Source organism: Suricata suricatta, chromosome 14, assembly GCF_006229205.1.
Source record: "Suricata suricatta isolate VVHF042 chromosome 14, meerkat_22Aug2017_6uvM2_HiC, whole genome shotgun sequence".
Lineage (NCBI taxonomy): Eukaryota > Metazoa > Chordata > Mammalia > Carnivora > Herpestidae > Suricata > Suricata suricatta.
In genome coordinates this window covers 4,219,810-4,231,320 of record NC_043713.1, presented here as the reverse complement: position 1 = coordinate 4,231,320, position 11,511 = coordinate 4,219,810, and the positions used below count along the sequence as shown (strand labels likewise).

General features: G+C 44.1%; 1 protein-coding gene across 2 annotated transcripts in view; it reads right to left on the bottom strand.

The window, feature by feature from the left end:
* Window positions 1-692: 692 nt before the first annotated feature.
* Window positions 693-11,511, bottom strand: part of LOC115278148 (cytochrome b5) — a 33,865-nt gene continuing 23,046 nt past the window's right edge. For both annotated transcript variants that reach the window (XM_029922585.1, XM_029922586.1), the window contains exons 2-5: window positions 8,767-8,895; window positions 6,966-6,995; window positions 2,747-2,781; window positions 693-1,068 (exon numbers count right to left, since the gene is read on the bottom strand). In XM_029922585.1, the coding sequence (XP_029778445.1) occupies window positions 987-1,068; window positions 2,747-2,781; window positions 6,966-6,995; window positions 8,767-8,895 (276 nt within the window). In that variant the 3' untranslated portion in view covers window positions 693-986. The remainder of the gene's footprint in view (window positions 1,069-2,746; window positions 2,782-6,965; window positions 6,996-8,766; window positions 8,896-11,511) is intronic.

The following is an 11,511-nucleotide window of genomic DNA, read 5'->3' as shown; positions in this document are numbered from 1 at the left end:
CAGAATGAGGAATTTTTTAAAACTTTAGAACCTATATGAACGGTCAACCTCCTCAGAGTATTTTCAGTCTGTGAGAAGGGAGAGCTGAAATGTCCTCTCGTGGTTCACAGGTTTTATGTTTTATAGTTCACGGGCTTCTTTTAATCAAAGAGATGGAGTCTTTTTTATAGGTCCTATAGGCTACCTTCTCTTTTTATTCTCTATTTCAAGTAGAATAATGAGAAATCTTACATTTGGGGGGTACCTGGATGGCTCAGTCAGTTAATCTTCAGTTAAGTCCAACTTTGGCTGAGGTCATGATCTTCTGGTCCTTGAGTTCAAACCCTGCAAGGGTCTACACTGACAGTTCAGAGCCTAGAGCTTACTTTGGATTCTGTGTCTCCCTCTCTCTCTGCTCCTCCCCCGGCTGCACTCCATCTCTCTCTCTCTCAAAAATAAACAATAAAAAATTTAAAGAAAACTTTCATTTTTGGGTCTTTCGTAATTCCCTCGAAAGGGAAACTCCGCTGGAAGAGGCGGAACCGGCTGCTCAGCAGGCCACGAAGGGGCCGGGAGGATGTCCAGGGACGTTCCCCTCCTCACACCCCAGACACAGCTTGGCTTTGAATGATTAGCGCATTAAATGACGCAGCTGAATGATCCGATTCTAAATGTTAAAGACAATTATATACAAAATAGACAGGCAAACGTGGTGATGTATTTTAAAAGCCAGATATATTTTTAAAAGATCATGCCTACAATAAGTAAATTACGTAGTGATGGAACACCCAAAAAAAGTTGATGAACAAAAAGGCACGTTCTAAGAGTTCAAGAGTAGAAAGGACAGAGAGTTCCTTTTGGTTCGGCTCTAAGGTCAGAGAAAAGAGACACAGGGGGCACTACAATTATTTTTCAGGTGAAGGTTCTGTCAGCTGTAGCAGTTAACATTGGCTTCCTTCCCCCTGGTCCAAAGCAGTCTTTTCTTTCACTGGCTTCCGAGAATGTGTTCAGTCTTCCTTTGTGTAGAGGTGATACATCAGGGCCACCACCAGTGCGGAGATGGCTGGGATCACCCAGTTGGTCCACCAGCTGGAAAGAAACAGCAATGACACTTGGATGGTGTTCGACACAGGACTCCAAACCTCTGCTCCTCCTGATGACTGTGAAAACCACTGTGGCACATTTTTCTTACCTAACACACCTGGATCAAAAGTCCACTGACTCGTTAAAAGTGACATGAGCACGTCACATGCCCTAAGATACCAGCACCTGCTTGGCTTTATAAGAAAATTAACGGCCCCACCCCTGTTCCACTTAAATCTCTTTGTATAAACTTACGCAAAGAGCTTTGAACCGCTCACCCTCCCCCCACCCCAGGAGATGCCACCTCCAACTCGTGACTTATCTAAGGGCCTGAGCTCGGAGTTACAGATCACAAGTTCACAGAAGCGAATATTCCTTGCAGGTTTATTCTACTTACATACATTAAGAATTTAAAACAGTACTAAACCGAGAACCAAAAACCACGCTTCTCATTTTGGGAAAGCCATCAACAGGTCTATAACCAAGAAAAGAGCGCGTCCCCTGGACTGTGAAGCTAAGGAGGCTGAACCACGGGACCATTGAAGTTGCTACGTCCACAACTTAGTCTATGCTTCTGTCCTGAAAACCTAATCTGCACAAATGCACAGTAGATTTAATGCCTGAAGCAGCAGCACGCCCAAACTACTTTCTCTGTGGCCCACAGGTGGGAAACTCAGAAAAGTCCCCAACGGACACTGTTTCATTCCTGGTACTCAGAACTTCTGATCTACTATAAATGACAGATTAGAAATCAAATCAGGGATAAAGCTAGAATGATCTTCAATTTAGATATGAACTTTTAAGTTCTTAGAAAACAAAATATGCTGGTTGAAGGATGTGAATTAAGCCAGATAACACCTATGAAGACACGCACTTTCTGGCAAAAACTTTCTACCCTGTAAAACTCTTCACACACCAACCCATAAGAAGATGTTCATTAACAAGATTTCAACCGCAAGAGGATTAAAATCCAACTTTCATCTTGGTGGGGTTTTCAGTTTTCATTTAGAAGGAAACTGTGCTGTCCGTGAAACACAGGAGGAAGTAAGAACCAACCACTGCCAGAAGGCAGGTCACGCGCCAGAACACCGACAGACTGGGGCCGTTGCGGCAGACAGGGTGAAAGAAAAGAGGCATCAATGTGTGGCTTTGCCCTTGGGGCCAAGGATCTCTATCCACCAGATGCACAGATACACACAGTCCCAATGACACAAGTCAATATGGTAGAGCTGCCAGAAATGTTAACAAGATGTTGGACTGTAACACAGAAGTCCAGTCCCTACAGCAAGGGACTCACGCTACACCTGGAGGAACACAGAACCATGCCCAGAGACACCTATTCACAACAGTGTTACAAACGGATCATACACTGAACGGGAAAAGAAAGGAGACGTTTGCCTGGAGAGCTAAAGACGGTGCTGGCCACAGGACGGCCGTGGGGAAGAGGAGACCCACGTGTCCTGTCTGTCCTACAAGGTAGATGCAGACAGAGGGCGAGATGCGGGGCTGTTCTGAAGAGGGTCCCGAGTCATGTGGGTGCCAAGTGGGGACAACGGTGGGATGTCCACTGGGGGAGGGGCGGGGGGTCCTGTGGGAGCCTGTGCCTCAAACGGGGGAGGGCTCCCTAACCCCACCCTGACTCTCCAAGCCTTCTGCTCAAGTTACTGTGAAAACGACCACGTACCTGGAATTAGAATCGACGGTAGTAATGAGAGTCTCCTGAAACACGAGAGAAAAAGTAAACGTAAAGGGAACATCTGAACATTTATTCAACTGACGAAGAACTTTGTAAATAAGATCACCATATTTTACTCAGTACATTCTTCAAAACACATTGAAAGGGAAAATTACATCGTAAATGTTTCACTAAAATGCCCAATTTCACCTTTTTTTTTCAGAAGAAAAAAATTTTAAGAACCATCTGTATTTAAATTACTTACAAACATAACCTAGATAATTTGAAAGAAAATGTTAAAAACAGGCTATATATAAGGTATCCTGTACACCGTACACATCTGAATAATGTAGACACTGAAGACAGATCTCATTTACACCTACACATTACCCCACCGCTACCTTTAGGAAGAGCAGTTTAATTCTTTAAGAGCACTAATGAAACATTCAATAAAAACATTAGTTATTTCATTCAAATTTTACATGAAGTAAAGTTACCCAAATTGCAATAAAAGACATGTCAACCATAAAGAGAAAAGTAAAACCAGTCATTTAAATTATAACTTTCTGGGGACGCCTGGGTGGCGCAGTCAAGCATCTGACCCTTGATTTCAGCTCAAATCAAGATCTCAGAGTTGAGATAAAGCCCCGCATCGGGCTATGCGCCGACAGTACAGAGTCTGCTGGGGATTTTCTCTCTGATCCTCTCTCTACCCCTCCCCAACTTGTGTGTACACACTGTCTCAAAATCAATCAGTAAACTTCAAAAAAAATAACACTGTAACTAATTATTTAGTTGTAACACTCTGGACCACCACCTTTCCTGGCCTCTAACGTCTCTAAAAAGACACTGGGGGCCTTAGGGACTGACTTCTCACACTGTCACTAGCCAAGAACTCTCTAAAACTAAGGATGTCCTGTGTGGCTGTGCTTGGCTCTTTCACAGTGCAGCCTAATTTACCTTCCAGAGCTTTCTGAGAGACGTTCTTCTTGTCAGTACCATGAAAGTGAACTAACTTTGGCTTTTCCCCCAACAGCTGAATAACTAAGGCCTAAGAAAAAATAAACTTTTGGGGGCTTGAAAACTTAAGAAGCATTCTTTTGAAATTTCACACCAGCGAAAGTATTAGTGCTCGAAGGAAGGAGGTAAGTAGGGCACTGCCTCAGATGGCTCACCTCCTACGTCTCCCAAAGCACAAGAGGTAAGCCCTCAGCAACACACGCAGCAGCCTGCAGGGAGGCAAAGCTACACACAGCAGGGCGCGATTCAGAACTGCCCCCCCCCCCCGAAAAGGCAGGAGACTTTTAGGGAAGGGCAAGCAAAGCAGTTAGGAGACCCACAAACCTGGAAACATGGCCTTTAAGATTCCTGACACAATAGGAGGGAAAAAAATAAGTCATTTAAACAGAAAACTTCACACATTTGTTACCTTTTTAAGCAATGTTAAATCTTAGCAACTACAAAAAGTATTCATGACTAGAGCAAGGGTTTTTCTAATTCTGTACACATGAATAAAATTAACAAGGATTACCAGAAGTCAGTGGACTATGCAAAATTATTATTCAGCTATTAGAAGATGTAATGAGTTCTGAAAACCGGGGCGCAACAGTTCATTAGACGGTTCATAAAAGGTAAAATGTTATTGTCACAATGGAAAGGGAAGCCTGGAAGATAACACAGAATGCAAACACAGACCTGTTATTTTGTTACACCGAGCACGTGCATGTTATGAAAGGAGACTGGCCTGTCCCTGCTCCTCCAAATGCTGACTCAGCGCGCAGCTAAAACACTGTTAGGGTGTTTGATCCTCTAAAGAGCTGTACTTGAAAAGATTACATATATTTCCCAGTGTTTATTTTCTGGGGGGGGTCCTAACCCAGAGGTGCCTTGGAGTTACTGCAGAAGTTTGAATCACCACTTACCACTGCGCTGAGAAAGGAAATGAAAGAGTCTTGTCCATCCAGCGGTCTGAGGGGCCTAAGCTGGGTTTCTATGTGTAACTAACAAATACATCAACGACCAACAGGCAGAAAAGACTAGGTCATTTATTACAGACTCTGCCACCTGCTCACTCCATGACCTTGAGGGGTTCAAGTTCACACAGGAAAGGTCAACAATTCCATCAGTCCCTGAGAAGCGCTATGTAAAATCACAAAAAGAGGGTCAAGTCTGCAAACCAAAGCCCTCTCCTTTATACACTCATCTACCTTAGCCTGTCCCCGAATCGGAAGGCTTGCCTAACCGATGTGTTTCCAGTGCAGAGCCCAAACTAGACGCTTACAGCGACCGTGCCCGCCACGCTGGAGACGGGCGCTGGCCATGGCTCTGCAGTGTGTGACCTTGAGCAAAGCCAACGGCCAGAAGGAGGTCTGAGCTTCACTGTTTTCACCCTCCCTGGAAGGTCTACGGGTCCACAGGGGTATCACGAGAACCAAATAAAGTCCTTTAACAGCAGTGATCTGAAAACCACAACCAAGAACAGGCACGGACACTGCTGATATCCTCCATGTATCGATACAAATGTGTTTAAAAATGCATCATTTCTGTCGACAAATATCTTACTCTGGCAACTAAACACCGTGCTTTCCTTCAGGCAGGTGTAAGCTGATAACCTTTGCTGCAGGCAAGATCACTACGCAGAGACACAACAACAGAAATATCTAAGGACTCTATCCTGGCAAACTCGGAAGCACAAGAAAGATGCACCCAGAAATGCAGTCACGGAGTTTCCTTCACTGAACCTCCTGTGGCCTCGAAGGAAGATGGCAAGTTCATAGCCACTTCCTCAAACACTTCTGCTGACAGAAGCAAAATCACCTGTGCTCTCAGAGAGGAAAAGTCTGTCTTTCAGAAACGTGACGGCACGGTAGGGCACCTGCTGACCACGTCAGCCCTAATTTCTGTTTGTAGGCATCACGGTTTGGGAAATGGCTGGACCTACATTAAGTCTAAGTTAATGTGTTGAGCCTCATCTAATCCTTGTTTTATTATAGCTGAATGATTTGCACCAAGATTGTTTACATACTGAACACCTAACAGGAAAAAAAGTCTATTTGTTCCCTGAGAGACTGTGGAGAAAAAGCAAAAACTACATGCATCACCGATTTCAGCTGTCCCAAAAGTAGCCCCCAAAAAGCTGTTAACGTTGTATGAACGAACAGCAAGGACTCGGCAACTATGCTAGAGGCCATTCAAACTCTGAAGTCCGTTTCTTATCTTCCCAAAGCACGCAGGTCACCAACACTGAACTTAAGCCCTTTGGAACCGGGACAGAAGAGAACATAAATGAAGGTGCTTTGTATGAAAGAGCCTTATGCAAGACTTCTATTGTACCACCTGGGGGTAAAGGTGAGCCTGGCCTTTATGCTCTACTGGATTTACTGCTTTGATTTTGCTGTAGATTAAAGACAATGTCTTCACAGCTAGTAAATGAGTTCACCAGTTCTCCATGGACTCTCACTGTTGTCCTTAATAAAACCAAGAGGAAAAACCAAAATGGAAAAACTATCCTTTCTTGCTGTGGCTTAAACAAAACTTTCCTCCAGAGTCCGTTAACTACAGGCCAGCAGGTATTCTGTCTGCTTATACTTGTCAGGGATTCTGACTGTTGGCATCAATTCTTACTATGGATTTATCTTCAGACGTGTGAGATGATCAGGTCAGAGAGAAGGGCTAGTGAACCAGGACATTAGTATCCCAAGAATTTTTTCCTTTCCTAAGGAAAAATACATCAAAAAGTTGCATTTAATTATGTAATTTGACTAACATTAAATCCATCCAACCAATATTTATTTAACACCTGCTATGTGTCCCGGGGACACAGAGATGAAGACGACACGGGAAGTGATCACCAAGGTTCAAGTACTAAGATCTCTCCTCAATCAGACTTTATGTTCTCTGAAAATTAGGTTTGTGTCAAATTTTTCAGATTAGAAGCACGGTGCTACTTATAAAAAGAAGCTCTTGAAGAGGTAGCTGCTGATAATTACGAGAAAAAATTAAGGATTGAGGGTCTTACAAAAAGAGAACACACGAGCTGCTGTAATGAAACACAACGGCTGGTCTATACACGAAGTATTTTCCTGAGCCAACAGGCTTCATATGCATCTAACCTAGAGAGACCTGTGTTGTCCTCCAAGAGGTAAAAGACCTCTGTCCTTCAGTTTGACAGGTACTAGATACAGTGGAGACACATGTGGCACCAAGACACGTGAGGGGACACACTTACCGAAGGCTTCATTATCTTTGATCTGTCGTCCTGCAATATAAAAAAAGGCACATTACAGAATGAAAGAACATTTACAAAAGTATCATGTCCAAAGCACTCGTTTCTATTGAGATTTCTTAAAAACCTTACAATTCAGTAATTATTACCATTTTAGGTTCATCTACCTAGGCTGTTATTCACACAGTTTGATCCATCTGAGTTGGCTGCAAAAATTAACAACTGATTACGGGATTAATTTTGAATCTAGAGTTCCAAGGTTTAGATCGTCCATGATAATCATATTTCTATGTTGATGTGCATATATATTTATTAGACTTGGATTTTGATCTTCCATTCAGAGAGCAGTGAGATCTAATTAGATTCTTCCTTTTTATCCTCTGAATGTAATCTGTGTGTGTACGTGTGTGTGTGTGTGTAATTCTGTGTGATGTCCTTAGTGCATTCCTGCAATCTCTCAATTGCAGAGTCCTAATTTTCTTAAACCTCTGGCTGAGGAAGTCCAAATTGAGGGGCATCTAAAGGTGACACACAGAAGCCCAGGAGGCAGGTGAGGCAGAAATGCTATCGTCACAGACTGAAAACCCACCTGCTCTACGCCACAAGTTTTGGAAAGGAAAGAATAAGGAAAGAAACATTCGCAGGGAAGGCCCCTCCAGTCACCGTGCAACACCCTCCTCTGGTGAATGAGGAGCGTGAAGCTGAGGAAAGCACGCGGGTGAGCACTCTCCAGGCACCAGGCGCACTTCCAGAGCACCACCTCCTACCGCCAGATGACAAACGTCAATCCCCACCTCTCCATTCAAAGGAAATTGCTCTAAGATTTCTGATCTTCAGGCCATCAAAAGCCGACTTGAAGCTTTCTTTCATCCATGACCATCGTAAGAAACATCGCTCAACAAACCTTTTCACGTGGGTTTTCATTTGCCAGGGGTCTCCCAGTGCCTGCTCGGAATGAGGCCACAGGCCTATGGGATTTCTTGTTGGCCGCCTCCTGACAGCGCCTCGGCCCCCTCTGGTCGGCTCTGGCGAGGCAGCGCAGGCTGGGAAGCAGCTGGGGGGCCGGGCGGAGAGCTCCCCGGGGCCCTCCAGAGGTGGGAACGGCTGCACGCACAGCGCAGGAGCCGCTATGGGCTTGGACAGCCCACTGCCTCTTCCCAAGTGTTCAGCTACATTCAGATTAGCAGAGCTTCACAGGGTCATTTAAAGTCGCCACAGAAGGGCCTACATTCGTATTATGTCCCAGGTTTATACAAAAGCTGAAGCAGGCCAACATATTCCCGAAGTCAGTCCGTGGACTGACACCAAAGGTAATATTCTCAAAGTTCTGGGGTAAAGTGAGGGGAAAAAAAAATGTGTTGGACTTATACAAGGTAGAGTTCATTCATTTAAGAGGGTTAAAAAAACTTTCTTAATTTTTTAAAATTAAAATATCCTCAAATTAAAGAAAGTAGAAGCGTGTTTCTTAAGTAAAATATTTTAGTCAAAAAAACCAAAAATTAAGAAAAAAAATATGTGACTCCCACCTTCTAATATCAGTTGCTCTGACACTTCATAGTCTGAGAGGCACTGTCCCCAGGCCATGGCCTTGGGGTAAAGCGTCCTGACTTTAAGTGCCAGTGAGACTATAGCCAGGGAAATATGAAGACATTTCCAGTCGATTCATGACAAGAAAGGTGTTGTAAACTCAAGAAGAATTGTTTTTGCTTTACTCCCTCAATTTCGTAATATGCAAGTCGACGGCTTGGAACAAGGCCAACCCACAACCTTAAAGAGGAGACAGGGCCCCCAGGAAGGTCCTTACCGGATGGAGCTCCCCAATGATGTACGTTTTGGACAATTCTCTAGCGTCTGTAGAGTGCCCGACATCCTCAAAGTTCTCAGTAGCATCCCCTCCAGCTTGTTCCCTTAACACTTCTTCCCCACCAGGATGCTGTTTGAAAGAGATTAAAAAAAAAAAAAAAAAAACCATGATTTTTCCAAGCAAATGAGTTAAAAGGAGGTGGACAGTTTATTTAACCAAATAGGCTACATTCGAGTCTCAGATGACAACAGGTGAGTGAAAACAGCAAACTCTTTTGTATTCAATTTCCTTCTTGGAAGTGTACTAGAATCTTTCTCCAACAGTCAGGATGTCTATTTCCCCAGGTGGACATAAGGCAATACAAGCATTAGACACATATTTTTAATCCTTTGGGAATGTCCTCTTCGCTTTTCCAGAAAGCCCTCAAAATTGTTCTTCGTAATCATTACCCAACCTATTTTTAATTCAGTCCTATACCTTTGGTCTAAGCGTGGACTCACGCCTTAGATGATTAACTGTGTGATAATTCATCTCTGAAAAGCACCTCGTCTGCCCACCAAACACAGGCAGAGTATAGCCCGCTGGACAGGCAAGGATGTCCCCTGCCTGTCACAGAACTCACTTTCTAGGAGAAAGGAAATAGTGACTTGCTTAAGCTGCCGCTGGAGGGACAGATGACTAGCGGGGACTGTGGTGACAAGGAAGAAAGAGTACCACCCTATGTGGGGGTCCTACGAGGAGGTGTGGGAGAAGATCTCTGTGGAACGGAAGCAATTCTATGCCCTTAGCTGGCTGCCTCAAGTGGTAACACAAAGGACAGTCACAATGCAGGGAGAGGACTGACAAGAGTGGCCCAGACACAGACACAGATGATGTCCAGAGACCTTCAGTCAAGGAAAGGAGTTCTCATTCAAGTAATAAGAAAGTGCTTGGTTATTAGCATCCTAAATACTTTCATGGGGAAAAAAGTCTTCTTAAATGGAGACTCAGTATTACCTTAGTTCAAATTCACCCCACCCTTGAGCAAATCATCTCTAAGTACATGTCTGAAAACTGAACAATTATTTACATAACTGCACCCTGTTCTTAATTTCTGCCAGTGACGGAAAACAAAGAGGTACAGAACAAAGTTGGGTAGACAATTACTCCGTTTTGAAATCCATTTCTCCTCCTACTTTGTGTAATTTATTTACTGCTATAAAAATCTACCTGTTTCCCCCCCTCTACTCATAAGAGTTATTTGCCTACATTATAGAAAAATTGGAAAGCACAAAGAAATAAATAAAAATCACCCAAATCACCTATGGTCTCGCCATCTCAATAGGGCTGGGTATACATACATGTATATGTGTGAGTAATTTTTACAAGACAACTGCTCATTACCTTATGCCTACTGTTTTGTTAGATAAAAAGCAGACTAAAATACACGGCACTGAGGGTGTTGCCTAGTGGTTACTTACTACTCCTCTGTAAACTTAGGAAAATAATGGTATTTATCTCATATAGTTTTTAAAGATTAAACATGTTGCTATATGTGTCTGGCACATAACATATGACCAGTAAGCATTATCCAGCATGTTTATTAAATATTCTCCAACGTCAGCAAGCATCTTTCCTCAACATGACTTTTTCAACAGCTACGTAATACTACATACCGCAGGGATCCCCAAACTTAATTAAATGTCTTCCACTGGGGGCAGGAAGAGCAGAAGTCCGTGTTAAACAAACACTCGACGCCACGCCGGGGTCCAGGCAGCTGACTGGCTCACTCTGAGAGCCAATCTGAAGCTTCCTGACGAACCTCCAAGGCTGTGGCAATGAAAACCATGGTCTGTTGATTTGGTAACAATCTGTTTACTGTTGGGCACGAACTGAGGGGAACAGAGGCAAACCACGAGAGCTATAAGGTGACAAATGTAACTCAGCACCCACAAATCATGGGAGTTCACACACTGTTCATTCCATGTGGGTGGTTGAACTCCTGAGTTCCTAAACTGTTGGTTCCTATTAAGGATAGGTGAATATAGACAAATCTCCCAGAGGAAGCCATTACTTCCCAGTTACAGTCTAGTATCTTCAAAGGAAATGGGGTTAAAAACACAGGCTGGCCTTTTATAGAGCATCAAAAAAACTAGACACGTTTTTAAAATAGAGAATTTCTGGGCGCCTGGGTGGCTCAGTCGGTTGAATGTCTGACTCTGACTCTTGCTTTCAGCCTGGGTCATAGGATCGAGCCCTGCATCCGGGTTCCACAGAGATTGAAGTCTGTTTAAGATGCCCTTCCTTTCCTCCCCTCCCCTGCCCTCTCCTCTCCTTTCTCTCTCCATCCTCAGGAAGCAGCATTCACTGGGGCCCCCACTCATCCCACCATGTGGGGGCGGTCCGCAGCTGGAGAGCCCAAAGAGAGAGCGATGGCAGGGGCGTCAGAGGTGAAGGTGAAGAGGACGGAGCTGGGCACAGCTATGGGAAACTCAGCCACTCCCATCAGAGCAGTGTCCTTCTAACGTAAATCTCCCATTTTTCCAGAGGAGGATTTTGTTTCCCATTTGCGTTATTATGTGCCAAAGTCAAGTGACTCAACACATACACCACGAAGGTCTCCGTGTGACAGACGCCAAGGCGTGCCAGGCATGGGGAGCAGAGACGGTCCCAGCTCCAGCCTGGGGAATTTATAAACTGACAGGGACCCCCCAGGAATAATCCACAACTGCACAACACAGGTGAGAATCGATGTTCTGAAACAAA